This window comes from Cinclus cinclus, chromosome 7 (genome assembly GCF_963662255.1).
Source record: "Cinclus cinclus chromosome 7, bCinCin1.1, whole genome shotgun sequence".
In the NCBI taxonomy this organism is placed as follows: domain Eukaryota; kingdom Metazoa; phylum Chordata; class Aves; order Passeriformes; family Cinclidae; genus Cinclus; species Cinclus cinclus.
The window spans coordinates 15,028,837-15,050,944 of record NC_085052.1 but is presented as its reverse complement, the minus strand read 5'-3'; the positions used below and the strand labels follow the sequence as shown (position 1 = coordinate 15,050,944).

The following is a 22,108-nucleotide window of genomic DNA, read 5'->3' as shown; positions in this document are numbered from 1 at the left end:
TAGTGAATTCCTTCCCTTTGAAAAAATATTTTGAGACATGTTAGTAAAAAGTGCTACATAAGAGCTTTGCATTATTATTGTAATTTTAGAGATAATGAATAGCATCCCACAAAATAACAAGTGTTAAATGCAATACTAAATATTTTCTAACTCCTTGAGTTTGAATTGCCGTTCAGTTTCTAAGCCTAGCCTGATGCTTTGTTTGAAACCTCTTTTGAAACCATTTCCACCTGTTTAAGCAATTTCAACTTTGCTGCAGACACAGCACAATAGTTGCATTATAGTGAGTTAGACTGCTTGTCAAATGCAAGCCCCAGACTTTCATCTCCTTACAACTTCGTGCTAATGCTGTTCAACTATCCATCAGTTAGATGATTTCCTGTCACACAAATGGCAGTTGACAAGTCTGCCTATCAGTTCTGTTCCTACAAATTTTCAAGTTTAAGAAACCAGGTTCAGGCATTATTTTAAGAGAATAAATTATTTACTGAAATTAAAAAAAAAAATTGGATCACACAGTTTTATTTTTATTGCTTGAATAGCAGTTCACAAGTTCTCTGAATGCTTGACACAGTGTTGACTGAAAACCTCCTGAGCTATAACATCTCATGCCCTTGTAAACATCAGCAAGAACAGACTTTTCCCAGAAACACATGGAAGAAAAAAAAAATTGAAGATATGCTACACATAAGTGTCACTATTCCAGATTTTGGGCACTTACTCCACCAACTCCATAAGGGAGAATTATTCTCATTGCAGAAATTTCTCCTCTGCTCATTTCTCCTTTGGCTGGACTGATTGCCCTCTGTGAATGTGTATGTAGTTCCTGTTGTAGTACCAAGACCAAGATTAAAACCTTGTATGGGTTCTGCTATACCCAGATTAATTGCACTGTGATATAAATTTCATGTGTTCTCAAACATTTTATAATTCTGGAGGGAAACATTCCAATAACATGCTTTTGGCTGTTTTTGATAGTTTTGCCTTAATCAGATTTAGGTTTAACACCTTTGGAAAGTAGACGAAAGGCAAGCTGAATGCTTAGACTTAAACAGAGAAAAACAAGAGGTTATGACAATTTTTCATTAAGAACATTTGCTATTAAATTTTATGCACATGGATTTAATTATGAAATCCTTAGTGTGTGTAATGAACAAACTTTAGTCACATTAAGGATGAATTGTCCTCAAAAAAAATAAATCAATCTCTGTAAAAAGCATTGTTACATTTAAAATAATTGGAAAATAGTCAAAGGATTTATATCTGCTTTTAAAAGAAACAATAAAAATATTCATAGTCACAGTTTTGTACATTAAAATGTCTATTGAAACAAAGAAGAATGTTTTAATCTGTGGTAGTCTGGCAAATTTATCTGCTGTTACTTCACAGCAGTATATTTTGATACTGCTGATTTTGATTATGCTGATTTTGATATTATTTTGATTATGTTTTTTTAAATCCAAAGATGACTGAAATCTTCCTTTCTGGGACTTAAGGGGAAGAAAGAGAGAGATTTAACATCTGCAAATGGATCTGTAGTATCTAGTTGAAAAACAGAGGACATAGATCAAAAAGTTGCAATTATTATTTCATAAAGAATAGTAATAGACCCCATAATAGAAATAAAAGATTCCATTTCTGTTATGTCTTAAGCAACTATCCCTTTATACTGCAAAACTTTTTTGTAATGCAGCAAAAATACTTTCTTTGAAAACAGAGCAAAATTCAACAGGAACTAAACTCTTTTAATGTCTTTGATATTTATTCCTTCTAGGGGTAAGAATATTGGACATGACATAGATTTTTTGATCACCAATCCAGGACCAAGAGAAGATGATGAACTTCTGCATAAAGTTATTGACTTATGGAAAAAGCAGGTATGAACTAAAGAACACTTGGCCAAAAGACACATGTTCTAACTCCACTGAATTAAGCCTATATATTGCTTAAAGAGTCTTATGCTCCTTTTTACAGCTCGCTCTGCAATATTTTGGAGCAGGATATTGCTCTATTTGGTTACTAACCATGATGATCTAGGTGCATCCTCTAGCCCTGAATGCTAAAGTTGAAGGTTATATCAGAAGGGCACACACAGTCTATAATATCATACCCTAAGAATATGCAGCTAGTCAGAGGTGAGAAATCAAGCTATGCAGAATTTTGAGTATCAGAGAAATTTGTTCTTATAGTTTGTAAGAAAGCCTCTTTGCTTAATTTCTCCTGGAAGTGGGAGTAGGTTTTCCCAGGGAAGCTGCTGCAGGGAGATCCAACTTTAGGCATAGTGGATTTGGGTGAGCAAGTCTGAAAGCTTAGGCACCAAAGCTCTGGAATTCTGGCTTCCTTTCAGTCTATTAATTAGCAATTTTCCCAGCTTCCATTGAAATACTGAACAATTGACATAGTTTTCCATGATGTCTGTGTTTGGAAGAATGCACACATCTTGGAAGGTCTCTTCCAACCCAATTGTGTCATTTCATAGAGAAATTGGTCATCTAAGGGATGGATTTTGGGTTGTTTTGTTGTGGTTGGTTGTGGGGGTTTTTTGTTTGTTTGTTTTTCCTCTATTCAGCTCTTCAGTTTCTAGCAGTTTTCAAATTGGAAAGGTCTCAGTTAATAACAGGTGCAGGTAGCCAAAATATTCCTGGGTCAGAATAATATAGTATGTTGGGAAAAATAAACTTTTCTGGCCAGGTGAGATAATTTTCAACAGTGTCGGTGGTAGTTTTCCCTTGTTACCAACACTGTTCAAAGAAATGGAGCACATTTCAACAAGTAAAAGGCCAGCACCCTGAGGTGAATCAAGTGCCTCACTGCTAAGTCAAGTCAGCTTTTAGTGCAGACAGGCTGCAGAGAATGCTTTTGAATTGATTCTTGAGCTGTGTACACAAATTAGCATACAATGGGTTATATGCTAATGGGTAACACATGAAAAATTTAAAACATCCACTACACAAAAGCTTATGTGACTGTATGAAGTTTTCTGTTTCATGGTGGTCAAAATCTTGCAGTTGGCTTTGATGGAAGGGCCTCAAACTTGTTTTTCTCCTGGTAAAATGCAATATTAGCTGAATTCCTCTTCTTCCAATTGATTTTTGGTCTTTGAAGTGTTAAGAGACTAGTATTAATTTTTTAGATTTTTCTCATTACTCTGTGGAAGCTGTACGTGTTGGAGTAGATTGATAGCAGGTACTATTTAGACTACTCCAAAGTAATGAAGCTATGGCAATTAATGAACGCTGAGGAAGTACTCTATTTTTATCTTTTTATTATTAATGTATAGGTCCTTCAATGGTTGTTATATTCCCTTTACTATGAGAAAAGTTGTCTTTCTTCTTAGAAGGTATATTTTACCCTTATGCACACTTGAATCTCTAGGAAACCATGCATGGATCTTCCCAAAATCATGTTCATTATAATAGAGCAGAAGGGAAAAGTGACGACAGACCAAGGCTAGAGCCTGCCCTGAGTCCAGCCTTTCGTTCCTTCTTTTCCACTTGCCTTACTGAGAAAAATGGCTGTGATCTGAGAAGTCTGACAAGTACTAAAGTTTTTCAGTTCACTTTGAGCTGCTTTCATTAAAAGGAATTGAAAGGAAAGAAACTGAAAATTAATTGCTCTTACTGATTTTCTTGTTAAGGGGACTGTTTGGCAGAGTGGAGTGGAGGTAGAGTATGGGAGGTCAAGGGTGGCCAAGAGTTTGATAAAAAGATTAGGATTCCTCTAGAAATCCCAGCATGAAAAACATGTCAGAAGCATAATGGCTATAGAAACTAAACCCAAAGAAGCTGGGTATAGTTTAAAGCTATGGAAAATTATTTCCTGTGTTCTGTTGGTCCTCCAGTTTTTTTATGGTTTGTACTGCTAGTTACACTACCTCTCTACTGTGGCATTAAAAGTATTAGGCTGAAAAATAAGCTGCCAGTAAAATCGAAATGCAAAAAAAAAAAAAGGGAAGAGAGTATTTATACACCTCTTGCCTTTTTATTACCTTTGATTTAGAAGGAAGAGGGGAGCACAGAAGAAAAACCCTAATAAAGAACTTTTAAACTTTTTTTGCAGTAGTCTGCTTCACAGCTTGCCATTTTTGTGCTTCTGCTTCTAAGCCCAAATTAGTCGATGTACATCATGGAGGTCATGATGTTGAGTTCCTTTTTGCAGCTCTGAGTGAAGGATTCCACAATGTTCAACTCCTAAATTATGGACCACAGCTTTAAATAGTTTAAAGGGCCTTTTTCTTATGTGAAAAGTTTAGTGTTACAAGATCCTTCCATTGAAAGCTGCTGAAAACGAAGTGGCTAAATCAACACCATCAAGCTCTTTGATGCAGCATCACCAGGGATAAACGGGCTGAGGAACAGAGAACACAGACTCTTCAAAGCGGAGTAGCAAAATGGAAAAGCTGTGATGCAGTACACAAGTTATGGTCTCAATGGTTCCAAAAAGCCTCATAAAGAAAGTAAGAAATTACTTCTGTAGGTTAGAGCTTGAAAGGCTGTGGGCAAACAGGCTGAGCCATCTGTGTTGACGCAGCTTCATTCACCTACTGTGAAAAAATGCTTTCATTTTTTTCTGAAAACCTGTGTAGCTATATTTAGCACTGTTCCTGTTATATATGTACTTTCAACAATAGAAGAGATACTGTTATTTACAGGCACTCCTGCACTCTTCAGTTTTTTCCCTTTGTATTTGTGTAAGTGTAATGTTGCATTTTTCTTATAGCTTTAAGAAAATGAGGAATGGAGAGGCCTGACTGTGCTTACCTATTTTAATATATTACTGGCCTTATTTAAATTCTAGTATTCACCCTTGGTGATCAGGAAGGGGGAAGGGACATCTTCTTGATGTCCATTAAAGAGGATGGTGAGGAGCAAGTAATTCTTCTTTTGCTGGAAACAGATTTTTGGAAGCAGGGTTCACAGGAAAGCCACACATTCATTATTAAGTGACAGCTGGATTTTGCCAGCAACAAAACTTGTTTCTAAGACAAGACACAGAAATGATTAAGAAGCCAGAGGAAAGAACCTTTTGTTCCAGATGAAAGAGTGCATAAGGATGCGGAGCTCCTTTGTCTCAGCTTTTTTTCACGATGCAATATGAATTTTTTTGTTGCATTCTGACTCAGACAAGGAAATGCTTACCTAAAATAGACTGTTTCAAGGTGGTTAGAGAGAGCTCTGAACATGAGAGATCTTGGCTTAAATATCTTTAGAGAAAGTGTAGGGCTAAATCTGATTATCCTGCTTGTGAGGTTACTGTATAAAGCAGGCAGAAATGTTCCATTTCCTGCTGTGTCCTAAGTGAAGATCCAGGCAATAGAGACATTTCTTAAGATGTATGATCTTTCTGGGTTGTATTGTACAGCTGTATGTGGGTGAGTAGCTACATGTAAGTCCCTGCGTGTCTGTCTGTCTATCTTGCTCAGCAGTGCTCATGGCATAGAGAGGTAAACACCTTCATTCATGGATTCCAGTGCTGGTCTGTCCATTGCTGTCAAAGCCAGGCTGCTCCAAACATACTCAGAACTAAATCATTCCAACACACAGGGAACTTCAGGGTGAAAAAGGGACCAAGGCAGCTGCATGATTATGCAGCAGCTGCCGAGTTTTGCATTGCTGATGAAACCTTTGATGCCATTTTCTAATAACTTCTTATCCTAAAAGGCCTGATTTCTCCCAGGCATCAGTTCTTTTAGCTCTTCCACTTTGTAGAATTCCATCTGTCTCATCTAGGTTGAGATTTTTTTCCAAATAAACATGCTACATTCTATTTTGGATTAGATTTAGGAATTTCACTGAAAAAAAAGGAAATCCAGTTTCACTTTATAAACTATCTCAGAAGAAAATTTAGAGCAACATCACATACATTTCAGAAGAACATACCTGATTACATTTTCAGATGCTATAAAACGATCTACCTAGCTGTAACAGAATTAATCCAGCTAGCAATAATTATGAATAATGACAGCATGTAACACTAAATATAGAATAGAATTCAATTTAATTAAAAATGACTGAGAATGCTAGTGACCATATTTGATTGATTTTTCAGTGATTGATTTAATATTTTTCTAAGAAGTCATACTTTTCCTCAGCTTGAACATAGATTTACTCCAATATCTATGCTATAAATGTGCCAGCACTCAGCATATTTAAGTAAAAGTGTGCAGTCATTCTAAAAATGGAAAATTGTTGAGGGTCTTAACATAACTGTCCTAAAAAATACATTTAGTTTTGATGGTGTTGTAAATTTGAGAAATTAAAATGCCCACACTTTAAAATTTGATTGTGTAAACAAGACCTACAGCACTTTATGGTGTATAGATCAATCTGAAATGTGCAAAGAACTGCAGATTCCCTGACACAGAGTAATGAGAAGGCTGCAGCTAGCAGTGGCCACAACTTCACACAATTTTCATAGTTGACTGCCCCTTCAGGCAGTGCATTTTCCAAATGTACCTAAATTCTAAATGCTATTTCACCTTTACTTTATGGGGTGATGCTGATGTCCACTGTCTAATTATGCTAGGTTAATTGGAAACACTATCCCAATACACATGACCTAGGCTTTGGCTCTTAGTGGTGATACCCTGACTTCTGGTATATACTATGTAGTGTCCCAAATCTCCAAGAGCAAAAAGAAAAATGAAGCAAAATATGAAAAAGTACTGCTGTGTAGCTAACAGATCTTTACAGAAAATAGGAAGAATATTGATGCTTAATCAAAGCATGAAGTAATCAGTTAATGGTCCATGATTAATGATAATAAAAATATATTTTTTAGCATTAAATGCAACAAAATTAACCTGAAGGGAGCCTAGTTTCATCAAAAAGAGCAGGAAAACAAGCATTTATGCATTAACATTCACAGCTGTTTTGAGTCTATGGAAAGAGCAGCCTCAGTACCTTGTGACATTGGGGCAAAATTAAGAAAAAATTGCTGTTTTAGAGATAGATGTTACAGAGCACCTGCTAAATTTAAGCATTTTCAAATCAGCAGACTTGGAAACTACTAATCCAAGAGAAGAACCTACATAAGGTGTTTTCTCATATCAGTTTATAATAAATCTTCATAATCAGGAAAAATTCCAAACAAGTGAAAGAATGCCAATTCAAATAAAACAATATAATAAAGGCTGGCTCATTGACACATAAAAAAGCCTGTAACTGATTTCTAGTAAAATAATGGGATTGTTAATTTGGAGCTATCATCAACAAAAAGCTGGAGGCTAAAATGTAATCATACCTATCAGTTTCTCTTCATGGAAATCATATCTTGTTAAGTGTTTTTGTTAATGCTTTTATTTTTTGGGCCAGAATTATAGCTCTGAGTGATAAAAGTAATTTTATTACTGTAAAGTATTCTCTAAGGCATTTAAGATATATAAGATATGTTATGTAAAGTTGCCACACCTGCACTAATAAAAGAAATAGTCAAAATCTGTTTTTTGATACTCAGGTATACTTCCAAAAATCAGTTCATTGTTTCCTGGGACATTAAGTTGTCTTATCTGGACACCTTTTGTCCTGGTTTTGGCCCAGATCAGAGGGAAGGGGCGTGGCCAGACCCAAATGTTTTTCAGTACCACTTTCTATCTTTGCCTGGGGTGAGGGAAAGAGACTTTGTCTTCTCCTAGAAGAAGAATGTTCCTTCCAATGGGAGAAAGTGGAAGTTGAAATGGTCTGGTATTTTGCATGTAAATCGTTTCTTTGTCTTGTATATGTTTTGTTATATTATATTATATTATATTACATATGTTGCTGCTGTTTCTGTTTGTTTTTTTCATCTTATTGCTGTTTCCAGGAAATTGTTCCTATCTCAGCCCATGATCTTTGCCTTTTGTGTTTTCAGTTCTGTTTTCAGGAGGGGGAGGGGAAAGCAAGAGGAGTGATTTTTAACTGGGCCACTAAATGGGAGAATACCACTCCTAAATTACAACACCATTGTAGTTAAGAACTGACAGCCATCAAATAAAACCACTTCTAGTTCAACATCACTGTTTAAAAAAGCCCCTAGTCCAGAGGAAGAAGAATTTGTAAACATTTGGGTGATTTAAAAGCAGAAACAAAAAAGTGATCCAAGGACCTAAAGAAATGGACATTCCCTCTGAGCAAAAGACATGGGCAAGGATCTTGTGTCTCCCTGGAGACTCCAGAACTTGTCACAAGGAAATATCATGCAACAGATACAGTCCAAATGGAATCTTCCACTTTGGAATCTGTCACCAAGGCTGTGCTCTGGACTGATCATTTTTTCCTAGATGTCTGCCACATGGAAACACATCAATCCTTACTCAGAAATTTCTGTTGACATTAACTAGAAAAAGGATTAGGAGAAAAGGAGGCAGGGGAAGAATTGCAAATACTATCTCTTTAGTACAGGGCTGGACCTCACTACTCTCAGATATCTACCGGTGCAGATTTCCCTCAAATATTTTTCCAAAATCTGAAGCTGTTTCATGTCTCTCCTTAGCCCAGATTTGGCCTGGCAGAGTTCCTTGTTTACTGAAATTACATTTTCACATGAATATTTAAGACAACTGTCTAGAAACTCTGGAATGACAGTAAAACCAGTTCAGCAATTCAATGTGAACAATCTTCTCTTTAGGGCTTACTCCTTTATTGTGATATCATTGAGTCAACATTTGTAAAGGAACAGCTGCCAAGCAGAAAAGTTGATGCCATGGATCATTTTCAGAAGTGTTTTGCAATTTTAAAATTATATCAACCAAGAGTAGACAACAGCACTTGCAACACATCAAAAAGATTGGAAATGGCAGAAGTCAAAGACTGGAAGGCAATCCGTGTGGATCTGGTCATAACCCCCTTTGAGCAATATGCATATGCTCTGTTAGGTTGGACAGGCTCCAGGGTAAGTAACCACAAATGCTTTCTTAGCATTGCAAACATGTTTTTGTTATTGCAGGACTATACAGAGTTCATAGATTAAAAAAACCATATTCCTCATGTACACACATCACATTTTCATGCTGTCATCCCCTCCAATCATGGGTTTGGGCTGATGAATTAATCACTAACATGTATGGATGTCTCTCTAGGAGAGTTAAGATCTATTTCCCTTGAAGCTTAAGATTTAGGTTTATGAACTGGAGAGCTAGGTTTTTGTTAAGTTGTGTTGTCTTTTTATATCATGATACTGTTAACAAATTCAAATGGTTACTGAGTAGAGAGATGATTTGGAAAGCGTCACATAATTTTACAGGAAATTAAACATTTGAGGAAGAGATGTTCTGAATTGGAACTTAATTTGTTTCATAGGAAATTGAAAATTATATGACATCTTTCTTTTTGGATTAGATCAAATGTTTTGTTTTAGTTGCATTTTAATTGACTCTTTTAAATTGGAAAAAATTGGAAAAAATTAAAATTAGACATTAATTTTGAACTAGAATAAAATATATTTTGATTTATGTTTTAATAAGGGAACTTGAAATGATAGCTACTTTCACAATAGACACTAGTTAGCTGGCATAATATAAAGTAATATGCTATTTTCAAAATAAAAAATTCTAATACGAACACAAAACTCAAATTATTAATCTTGCTTGAGACAGAATTATTTTTAATCTGTTCTACATGCTTGCCTTCTGATATTCATTTTTTACAGAGTGTTTACATGGCACAATGGAGAGCTTCTGAAAGCTCTGAATTATCTTTTTGTCGTGCTGGAAGCAGTACTGGTGCCTTGCCACTCTTCTGCTCAGGTTAATTGGAAGCAGGATGGTTTAGACCAGGCAAAATGTTGAAATTGATGTGTTCTCCTGCTGAGCTTATGAGTTACTTCAGTCACTTTTTTGAGATAACAAAATGTATTTATTTAGACTTTGGATTAAGTTCTGTAGACTTTGGGGTCCTTTCTTACCCTGGAAGTTTTTGGCAACTTAAAAGCCCTTCTCAACTCTGTAGATAGGTGTCTGCACTAAAAACACACAGTGTGAGGCCCTTCGGATGAGTAGGCAATGACTTCATTTTTCTCTGCCCCACTGGGCTCCTACTCCCTGTTGAGCCAATTCACCTACAGACTGTGGGAGCCCATCACAGGTTTACTTTCTTGTACAGTGCCCAGCTATACTCACAGTAAACTGACTGAAATGATGGATGATTCCCTATCAAAACATTTCCTTTCAGATGATTGATTTTATCAGGCTATATTCCTTTAATAGAGGTAATTTTTGCTCAGTTTATTACTGGTGTTAGAAGATGCAAAGGATAACAATTTTGGTTTATGCATACATTTGATATTTGTGCATATGTTTGATATTTTCCATATCTTTGAAAGCAATTCGGACGTGATTTGCGGAGGTATGCTGCACATGAAAGGAAAATGATATTGGATAACCATGCATTGTATGACAGGAGAAAGGTACTGTTTATTCTCAAACATAATGCTAATGTTTATTAATTTATTTCTGACTGTGCATTTCCAGTTAATTTTTTATATTCGAGTATATAGAATGTTTTAGCTTCATTATCTGTTTGGTGGTTAAACAGTTCCACCTTCACATGTTTATTTTCATTGAAACAGCCTGATTAAATCTGAACAAGTGAGTCTGGAAATATTTTTTTTTTTTGCAATTGTGTGGTAATTCTTGAAATGTAACAAGAAATGTGAATTAGACATTTGTGTTTGATAGAAACTATGCAGCTTCTCAAAACTGAGAACAACCAATCTGAGTATTTGAAAGAGGTACTTCATTGTCCCTTTTCAGGAGAGATAATTTCTGTGTCCCCAGCACACTTTCAACTCTTACTGCTCTGACATTGCAAAGGAAGAGGAGATATTGACTGGTACAGGCTCATTTAGAAGGCTTGAGGAAGTTTTTGCAGGGTATGACACTAAGTAGGGATTAGGGATCATCCTGCTTTTAAAGCCCTGCATTCAGAAATTTATGTGGAATTCTGTTTAGTCAGGCTTGGCAGCCTGGGGAGTAATTGGTATAACTTCTGGTATAAAGGCTCTTGGCTGCAGTTATACTGATCTCTGCATTTATCTGGCTTAATGTCTGTATTTGTATTAGGCCATTTAAATAATAAGCAAAAATCAATACTGAAGATGCTTATTGATGTCATTATAGGGAAAGGCAAAAGTACTATGTCAAGATTTTACATTAATCTTTCCTATATGTTCCTTATGGAATGGAGACTGCTTTTAGCGCCCCTACTTAGATGCAATATTGTCTCATTGCTTCTTTCTAAGATTCAGGAGTGCATCTTAGAAGCCATCACTCCATTTCAGCTGTCTCCATTGTTCCCATCAGGTGCAGATGCTGCCATAGCATCCTCAGTTCACATGGCAACCTGGGGAAATTATCAGGCTAATTATCCATTTAGTCAGATATCCTGTCGCCAGCAATTGTCAATATTAGATGCTTCAGAAGAAAACATGAAATCAATAGTAGATAAATATGCTATCACATGTCTAAAGAGGACATTTCTTCACAAACCCAGGGATGATGTCAGTATATTTCTGCCTGTCTTTGAAAGTATTCAGAATATAAACTCTTTTCCTCAAGATAATATGGTGGGTGTTATCTGCATTATCTCCATTATCTGCATGTTAGTATGTGCTCTGTCCAGTAGCTTTTTTGTGGTAAAAGAAAACAGCACTAGGGAAAACCAAAGAATTTGAGGAATTCCAGTGTTATTTTTTTGTATGCAGCAAAATTTGCCTGATTGGTGTACATGTATGTATCATATTATCTGCTGCCTTTACTCAGAACTCTGCAGCTTTCAGGGATGCAAAATGGACACTGTTCTTTCATGAACAGCATCAATCAGTATTATTTTCTCTTGATTATGTTTAGGTTTTATAACTGACATACCATTAATATCTTTCTGGGAAAAAAAGAAAGAAGTGAGTTTCCATGTGGTTTTGACTGGATTAGCTAGGATGATTCACAGATAAATGATGAGTTTATCTTCACAGTGTCCTCTGGAAAGATAAACTTGTCCTCTTGTCATCCCAAATTTTCAAGTAAAGAGCTGAGGCAGAGAAAGATTTAAGATCTTAGACATCCATTGATTTCAAGGGCCCTCCATTTGCAGTGTACGGCCTTAAGTTTCTCCTGTTGAGTATTTGCCATGGAAATTTGAAAAATACAGAGCAATGTGTATACCCATGTTGTAGTTCCCTAAACCATCAGCTGTAACTGTAACTTCGTCTCCAGACCTTCTGCATGTCTGAGCCTCAGCTTACATTTCCTCAGTTCCTCAGTTATACTGCCCAAAACTGGGGGAAATGGACCTAAAAAGAGGGCTGAGAAGCAAAACTCAGAAAATTGTCTATATTCCTTATCATAAGGGAGAAGTTCTCGACAAAGGCAAAGAACAAAAATCAGCAGACCAAAAACCAAACTGAATGAAACCCAAAACACCCAGACCAAATCTTCAGGGAAAATTTCAATTTGATCATGAAGTCCTTAATCTACAGTTTCCGTATATCAAATGAGGCACAGGATGGGGTCAGCTGTCCCTTTCAGGGAGGGACTTTGCTTTCAGATGTCCATCTGTCATCACCCAGCTTGCCCCGCAATATCTAGCTCTGCCATTTCTCATTTAATCCCAAACACAGCTAGTTTGCTTCCAAATTTTGGGTTTCTTTTGCAGTAAATCACAGATGCACTGCAGATTTCAAACACGAGAAGTTGTGTTAATATGTTGACGCAGCAGAATACTGTTCTTGTTTCTTCTACAGTCTCAGAAATAGCTAAATTACATTAGCTGACTTTTTCCACAAATAATGAAACTCCTAAGGCAGATATGCAATAAGAAAAATTTCAGACCAGGCAGCACTGAATTTGTAATCTGCTTAACAGTGTCTTTTTTCAAGTGGTATTATTCTAACATGAAGCAGGGAGATGACTCTCTAGCAAGTATACTAATATTTATAATCTGATGTGTAAAATTCAAATACATTTTAAAATTATTTTTAACTTTACAATTTTATATTAAGTTTTTCCCACAAATGACAGTTTGAACAAAAACCTTCCATACTGCCACCCAGTGTGTAATAAGATCAGAAATGTGCAGAATACAGCAATAGGTACCTGTCTGTGAAATTTGATGGCCCATAGTGGAAGAGGAGAAGTTCACAGTTAATTGTGTGGGTGCCAAGGTTGATGCATTTTTAGGGTCATCAGAGTAGTAAGCTTAAAATAAGTTATAAAAATAATTAGTAATTTTACACAAGGGAACATATGCTCAAAATGTAAAATGTTTAGTGTTATTTTGTTGGTTATTTTTTACATTAAACTATGAAGAGCAGACAATCTACTTTATTGAAGTCCTAGTGCTTTTCTTTAAAAATTATTTGACTTGTAGGTAACAATAAAAACAGGGGTATTTTATCTATACTGTCTCATAAAATTGGATTGGAGCATAAACACTTGTATTTCATAAGTATATTTCTCTTTGAGAGAGGAAATCTTCCTTTCTTAAAGCTAAAAAAATAGGAAGCAGATATCCCTTGTGCCAGCTGCTCAAGATCTCTCAACACAACCTTAATTGAGGTTAATTAGGCACCATATGTGAAAATTGAAACACGTCTTTTCCATATTTCTCTCCTTGTGTGCTGAAGAGAGGTTATCTTATGGCACTGGCTCTGTCCGGACAGACAGCTCTGACAGTCTCTGGGGTATGACTGGGGTAGAATCTGGGAGCTGGACCAAATCCTTTTTGCTTCATTCTTTTTCTTTTATTAGTCTATGAGTGCGTACAGCAAAAGGGGTAGGAAGATTGGGAAGAGTTAAAATTTTTCAAGTCATTATAAGAAGTTAATAAAGCATGCCATAGCAAATATTATTTGCTCTTACTTAATTGCTATTTGGTGAAATGTAACTGTACTTGTGAGAGAATGTCATTCATTACAAAAGAAAACAATTTCCTGATTTGCTCTATATTTCAGTATATAATTCAGTGTACTTTATTCTTCTATATTAATATTTATCAGCCCCTTGGCACAGATGGTTGCACTGTGGCCCACTGCTCGAAATGTGATGCATGTCACAGAATCCCAGATTCCAGCTTTCAAAGGGTTGCAGCAGGAGAGAGTCCTGCTTACTTTAATGTATTTCCAAAGGGATTCTGCCAGGAATCAGGAACATTAACACAGCAGTTAGGAATCAATTACATAGCTTTGCAGATGGGAACAAAAGGAAGAGAAATTTTCTCCAGGGACTCGTTACAAAGTTACACTGTGAAATTATTCCTCAGCCTTGATTTTTTTTTTTCTTTTTGAGGCAAATCTCATTTTTTATATATTTACCGGTTTTGGAAGACAGTGTGCAATTATCAAACAAATAATTTTTTCAGTTCTGTAATAAGAAGGGCATTTTGTAGATCTTTTAATGAGAAATTGTGACCAAAAAATTGAAAATTTGCTACCGTTTATCTGTCAGCCTCTTTTAGATAAAAAGACGAGTGTATGTGAAAATCTGTCTGTCTGTAGAACTGTGTACTAAAGGTATGGAAATCAGCACTTGTATGTACCAAGCTGATGTATGTATTTCCTATGATTTACAGCAGCGGGAGATCAAACCTTACTAATATCTCCACTCTTACAGAATGGAGTTCATTGGTCAGCCACAAGTCAAAAAGAGAAGTTGTACTTTCCCACTGTCTTATGGTATTATTGCTGCTACAAATGGCATGACATTTTTATGAACGGGCAAATAAAGTTCTCATTGTAAAACTTTTCATATTCATGAATGAGCAATATGCTCTCTAAGAAAGTTATAAATGGTTAAAAAAAAATCATATTTCTGTGTGAAGTGTAAGTCAGGTCAGCTGAACAGTAGGCTCTTCCTTAGAAAAATTAAGGTCCTTAGTTTGTTAACCAGGAGATCTGCAGTTGTTTTGACACTCCTCTTTGTTGGATTAGGAGGCAATTATCCCTTAACCCATAATAAAAGATGTTTGGGTATAATGTGCATTGTCTCTGGACTAGCGGTGTGCATACTAGGGATTTGTTGGCAAGTTTTGACAGCATCCTGACAGCTTTTTACCTGGGTGAAATAGAGAGAGATCTACTAGATCTAGCTAAAGATGATATAGCTACAAAGCCTGTTTTATTTTTAAATACCTGTCTTTTAGATTAATAATTATTGTATGTTTATAGGAAAATGCAAGAAATGTGTAATTTACTTTCTCTTAATGTTTTATTATCTTGAAAGTGATTTTTAAAGTGGCTGGCAAACCACAGGATTTTTGTTCTTAAAGGAGCTCTCCTTTTTCCATATCAGCAACCAGGAATAAGATTCAGTGGGCTGCTGGGGTTGTTGGTGGCTTTACCAGCCCTGGTGCTGTTGGCTGGAGTAGAACATGTTTTCATGCAGAATGGCTCTGTGGAGAGTATCTGAAGCTGGGCTCTCTGGTAATGGATTTTTGCTCTGGCTGGTAGAATGACAAGCTTGCAGGCAGCCAAAGGGTCACGTAGCAGGTCAGACTTGTGACATCAGAGAGCACAGTCAAACAACTTTCAGGCTGTCATGTTCTCTGTTCTTGGAATGTTTTTTGATCCCTCTTGTAATCCTAATTTGACTTGTGAATAGGCAGCACAAGAAAGAATTGTGACATTTAGCATGAAGTGATGATTGTGTGAGCTTAAGTGTCTGCATGTTGTTGTAATAGAGGCAGAGGAAGGAGGATGGTCCAGAGGTTTGACTTTTATCTTGTAACTTGTGCCACTCTGTAGCCTGATTTTCTTTGTAGTTTTAAGCAGGTCATTTAGCCTTCCTTGTAGTAAAGCCAGGAAGTACTTCCCAGCAGTAAAACATAGTCCCCATGATGGAAACCTGCAGTAATGGTAAGTAGTTAACCACTGAAGAAATAGCTATTTCAGGTTAATTAAGATTTTTGATCACCCCATGTTTTATCTTTATAACTAGAAGAGAGAACAAGGATTTAATGGAGAATTTTGATTATTCAGAATTTGCTTGGTCTCTTGGATGGAAAGTCAAGGTGCTGGCACTTTCTGCTAAAGGAATTTCTCTCTGAATCTCGGCTTTGGAAAAATCCATGGATTAGACTGTTCCAAACCTCCAAAGCTCAGACAACTCTTGGGGCTGCAAACTGAAGCATTTGCTTGGCTGGCTTCTCCAGACCCATGGAGCCAATGAGCTCTGGGGACTCTGGCTCTGAAATACTTAAAATGACTTATTTGAAGTCAGGATCCCAGTAGCCTGTCAGGCAGGTTATTGAGAAGATGTACAAGCTGGCAGGAGCTCAAATAGGCTTAGGTTGTTTTTTTTTTTAAGTGCCTGGTAAACTAGATTCTATTGGAATATTACTTTTTTTCAGGGCAATATTTTGTTAATTACATCATTTTTATGGGACTGTAGGACACACAGGATAAGCAAGTAGGAAAATTACAGCAAAGTGAAATTCATCAGTGTTTTGCTGGTTAGATATGTGCAAAAGTCAATGTGATATTTCTGTGTGACTATACATTTGTTAGGTAGAAATATTGTTCCCCAGAACTCTGTTCTCTGGGAATCCTGGGAAGCTATATTCTAGTGATTCTTAGCCAGCCAAATCCATATATCATCTTTTTCAGCATAGCTTGCTGTGAGGATATTTCAAACTTAACTACAGAAGATGCTTCTGAAAGATCTACTGTTCTGTGCAAAACCCACCCCTACCACTTAAATTGCAGATGAATATTACTTTTTAAAATGCAGGATTTATCAGCCTTTTTTCACTATTGCTTCCTAACTAAACCTCCTTATCTGAATTAATTAAAAATTAGCACCATTTCCAAATACTTCAGAATCCATAGGAAAATAAATATCTTTTTGTTAGTACATTTTGGCAACTATTTGGAAACTATTCCTTGGAGTTACAGTAAAGAGTGAGGTTTAAAACTTCCTCACTGTATGTCACAGCAGTCTCAGCTGCAGTGGGGTTCCCTATTGCTCTTTCCTTTCATTCAGAGTACATTTATTTTTCTTGATGCTGTTTGCTGTTCTGCAGCTACTCAGAACCATCTCTGCATAAAGCAGGAACTAACTTCAGTAGTTCCATGTTAGAAATTCTGAGTGATAAATTTCCTCAAATTGCTGTCTTCTGGGCATGGAAGGGAGCGTGGGAGAGTTGAGCTGAATGAGCAGTGGGATGGGGTGGGCTGGATGCCTTAAACTGCTGCAGGTACTTTTCTCTATTCCTGTTTCTTGTCAGGAGATTTCTAAGGACGGCATGTGGAACAGTTTCATGGCTGGAATGTGCCCATGTAGAAAGTGTCTCTCTTCTGCATTTTATATGCCACTTACCAATGGAAATTCTCAAACCAGGTGTGAGATCGGAGAATTGAATTTGTCTCGTAAATTCTGATTTATAGCTTGTATAAACCCATATATTCCAGAAAATCCCTTTCAAGTCCAATTATTACCTTATGCAGCTCATGGAAGCAAAATGAAGTGTTGTAAATAATTAGCATTTTAAAAATACTTTTTTTTTTTTTGTGGAAGAATAGATGGAGTTCTTACGGTAAAATAGATTAATTGAATTATTAGCATATGAATGTTCTTGCACTGACATTGTAGGTTGATTTTTTTTGTAAGAGAAGGATCATGAGCTCAGTGTTATTTTGAAGAGTCATTGAGGCAGAAAGTAGTTATTAATTTTATGTCCTATGTAAATTTAAGATGGGAAATAGGTCCCTTAATGTTTTCCATTAGAGAAATATTGAAAAAAATATGACACTATACAGATGACTGATTGATGATTGATGACAATTTTGCATTTTAAAAAAACCTTGTATGAATTTGAATGACATGAAATGTTATTTAGTTGTTGAATAACAAGAGAGGTGGTTTATATAACTGTTCTGAATAACAAACTCAAAAGACGCTCTGAAAATTTCATAATGGGACCCAGGTTTGTGAGCCATTAAATGCTGTGCAGTTCCACTGAATATAGTAAGATTATATGATCCCATTTTTTTTAAGAGAATGTTTACTTTTTCTTGGGAAACCATAATAAGTGTGAAAGGGGAAATTTATCCTGGGATTTCTTTCACACTGTGAAGCTCACACGCACTCAGTTGTCACCATCAGTACTGCACAGTCTTTTACCACTTGCCTGTAGTATGAATTCCTGTCTACAAAATACCTGACTGATTCTTCAGGCAGGACTTGTCCTGCCCGCCTTAGCATATATCTGTAAAGCCAAATGAAGGTGTGATTACAGCCCCAATAAATGACTATTTCATGACAGTCATGCTCTGGTGAGCTGGCTTCAGAATGTCTGAATTCTGCTACTGCTCATCTTTTCCCCAAGCAACTGCTTCACAGACAGCCTCTGTGTTTGCAGCAAGCAGCCCATCCAGCCATCCCTCGCAACATCCTTGAGCTTCTAGCCTCCATCATAATAATCAGATTTTTCTCTGTCTGAGTCTGCATCTGTGTTGTGGCCTTTATTTTGAAACGTGGCTTACCTGACAGTGACCATGCTGCTGCAAAAAGTCGTGTTCATATGTTCCTGTGGTGGCTTGCCTCAGAGGACAGAAATTGCTCTGAGAAAGCCAGACTCATTGCAGGTGGCTGGGCAGTTCCTGCACTGCCAGATCTTTGTAAATATGTCTCCTCATAAAAAGCCAGCTTTGTTTTTCAAGCAGGTATTCTTTCCTTTCACCACCCGATACACTACTTCTCAAAAACTTTTATCACCAGGAAGAGCTGTCCATGATTTTATGACCTCATTTTATTATGTAAAGTTGTGTAATATACACAGTGTTTAATTGCATATTCAGTAGTTACAGTCTCTAAGCCTGTTTTTTGGAATCATCTGAGAAAATCTACTCCTCACTACCTTTCATTGAAAGAGATGCTTGCAGAAGCTTACTTGCACAGTTAAAGAGCTATTTTTATGGTTCTGTAAAAACTGGAAGTTATAGCCTTATTTGGCAGATGCTGCTCTAAAATTATAAAGTTATAATGGTGATATAATCAGCCTTGAGAACATCTTGATGAATTAAACATGCTGCAGCTGCAAAGTTTGCTTTAGACATCTGCAACAAAGACTGGATTGAAGCTACAGTAAACATAAAGATCCAAAATTTAAAATATTGGTTTCCACTGTGCTCTCTACAACTACCTGAAAGGAAGTTGTAGCCATGTGAGGCTTGGCCTCTTCTCCCAGGCAAAAATGACAGGACAAGAGAACACAGTCTCAAGCTACATCAGAGAAGGTTTCGATTGAACATCAGGAAGAATTTCTTCACAGAAAGGGTGATTGGGCATTGGAATGAGCTGCACAGGGATGTGGTGGAGTCACCATCCCTGGAGGGGTTTTGACGAAAGACTGCCATGGTCTGGTTGACAAGATGGTGTTGGGTCATAGGCTGGACTTGATGGTCTCAGAGGTCTTTTCCAACCTAATTGATTCTGTGATTCTAAGATTACTACAATTAAACACTGAGTCATTGTAAACAGATGCAGATTCTTTCATTTATATTTCAGTTCTTCTCACTCAGGAAAGTGGAAATTGCATGTGTGATTTGGGTGATTTTTTTCTTTTTGCACCTGGTCTATTTTTAAAAGTTAAGAATTAAAATAATCTACTTTTCTTACCTCCTGGTAAGTTAAAAAATTATTGTGCATTTTCTTACAAAGTGTGCTTCTCAGTGTTCTCTTAACATTTTAAAAGTTTCTCATACAGCTTATGATTGGTCATTTTTACAAAGTTTTTATGTAATTAATATATATATTTAGCTAAACCTAATCTCTTTGCAATACCAAGCTGTACATATAACACAAAGATAAAATACCTAACTGTCATTTCCTATGCTCAGTATGGTTTTTGAGCAGTTCAGTGAAACCTGTATTACTAATAAAAAGACATCTCTCAAAATGCATAAGTGCAGGTCCTGAATATTTTGTCTCTGCCTTTTTATTCACTTTAACTTCTAGGACAGTACAGAACCAATAATTTTCAACTGTTTTAATTCAATTATTTAGTCAGTATGCTGGGGTAAGTTATTGAATGTAGAGTAGGTTACAGAGTCTGATATTTTCTGTCAAAAGAAAAAATTAATTAATTTGAGAAGAAGCTAGGTGGAGAGGAAGCTAGAAAAGGAAACAACTGGGGATCAGAGAGGAAAATGACATAGGAAGTGGGAATCAGAAGGGGATGGTGAATATACAAATTTGGTAAGTAAGTGCAGAGTGGCTGGAAAAAGCAATGGGGAATGGAAAGGGTATATTTAATTAGCAGCTCCATTGTGGAAAGGAATTGAGGTTGGTTGTAAAGACAACTGAAAAGGGGCACAAAAAATGAATGACGAGGAAGAAATATAAGTGGAAATTTGATGGACTGAAAAGTGAATTCATCAGGCTAATGCTCTAAGCTGGCAGCAGGAAGTAGGTAAACATTCTGTTGCCCAAATAACCAAGTAAGCCATGAACATCTCAGTTAACTCCAGATAGGCTGTTAGAGGAGCCGAGTTACATTAGAAATCTGAGAGCAGACATCAACAACTTAGCATAGGGGAGTAGCAAAGACAGGGAGATAGAACAGACACAGATTATAAACGCTCAGTTTCCTAAGACTGATTGATCCCACATTGGTCTGCAACTCAAGATTGTGTCAGTGCTGTCAGCAAATATTTGTTAGCCCTGTAGCACAGTACATTTCCTGCCTAGTGAACAAAGCCTAAGTATCTTACAGGATTTGAAGTAAGCAGCATTTCTTTGAAGAAATTAAATCTTTATGCATAAACATAGGAAAATTGAATTAAGGTCAAAATTCAATCTACCACATTCTGGGTTTTCTTAAATTGCAGGTCTTTGATTTTGCAATCCAAATAAAGTTCTTCTGGAGTGGTTTGCTTATAGTAATCCCATATGAATTACTCACAAATGAGTCTCATAAAATCCAGGCTTCTGTATATTTCTAATTTCATTCACTCTTCCAAAGCTTTATAAGGTAAAATACAAAAAACACCCAACAGTATTTGACAAAGCTGCTGTAAATAGCACAGACCTAAAGTGAGACGTGAGTATAGCTAAAGTGAAAAAGAAAATAATCCCTGAGAATATTTTTAAGGCTGTTAGGGTTGTACAGAGATTGTCAGAGAGCTGCAGGGACAAGTTTTTGATCTGTTTTTGTCTACAGCAGTGTGCTTAACATGTTAACATGTTAAATTTTTTGCTTCTGTTGTCAGATAGGAAGTTCCAGGTTTCCTTTCACTTTTGTGCCCCAAACTGAAAACATTATAGTCTGGATGGCAATGTATTGTGGAATGTTTTTAATTTTTAAAATTGTAATGGGAGATTGGATGCATAACAATGTAGTGTTTTGCAACAAAGTAACCACAGATCTGTCATTTAAAACAGAGACAATAGTTCCATTTTATGTACAACATGGTCTTGTTTACAAACTAAGTTTTAGTAGTTCTGTTAAGTCAATAGATAATGTTTTTTAATATTTTATTTTTCAAACTGTCAGTACTTCAGCACTGGTCTTTTTCTTTCTCCTTCATCACAACTACTTGGAGTAAGTACATTGCACATAGAAAACATAAGCATATTTTGTTACACTGTGTTTACCAACTGTTTACATACAGTTGGGTAAGTGCCTAGAATATTCTAATATTAGCCTGATTATTCTATTTTACTTAAATAATTTACTCATTACTGTTCAGAACTGAATATCAATAAACCTGTAACGAGAGCTAGAGATGAATTTAAGAGAAACATTCCAGTCTGGTATTTCTGATTAAAAGCACAGGACATGTCCAGTGGTAAAATGAAATGAGAATTTATGATTATGGCTTCTATTAAAGTAAAAAATTATTCATGCCCAGAATTATTAGAATAAATTCTACTGCATTATTTTGCATCAGTACCATTATACATGATTTTGCCCGAGGGGCATCAAGTCAATGGGTAATGCTTGCAATACTGCTTTTTCAATCATGGTTTCTTATGCTATCATTTCAAAAAGTAATTTTTTTGTCTCTGATTTATTTATTGTCTTTTTTGTAGCTGGCTTAGGAACAGATCAGTTTTTATTTTAAGGCAGGCATGCTGATGTGAATATTACTGCAGAAAATACCAGCTAAACATTAAAATTACATATGGAGATAATATATTGTC

General features: G+C 36.2%; 1 protein-coding gene across 1 annotated transcript in view; it reads left to right on the top strand.

Annotated features, from left to right (window-relative positions):
- Positions 1–22,108, top strand: part of DNTT (DNA nucleotidylexotransferase) — an 81,945-nt gene that overhangs the window by 51,264 nt on the left and 8,573 nt on the right. Inside the window, exons 8-10 of the mRNA XM_062496481.1 lie at positions 1,775–1,877; positions 8,605–8,868; positions 10,297–10,380. Of these exons, the coding sequence (XP_062352465.1) occupies positions 1,775–1,877; positions 8,605–8,868; positions 10,297–10,380 (451 nt within the window). The remainder of the gene's footprint in view (positions 1–1,774; positions 1,878–8,604; positions 8,869–10,296; positions 10,381–22,108) is intronic.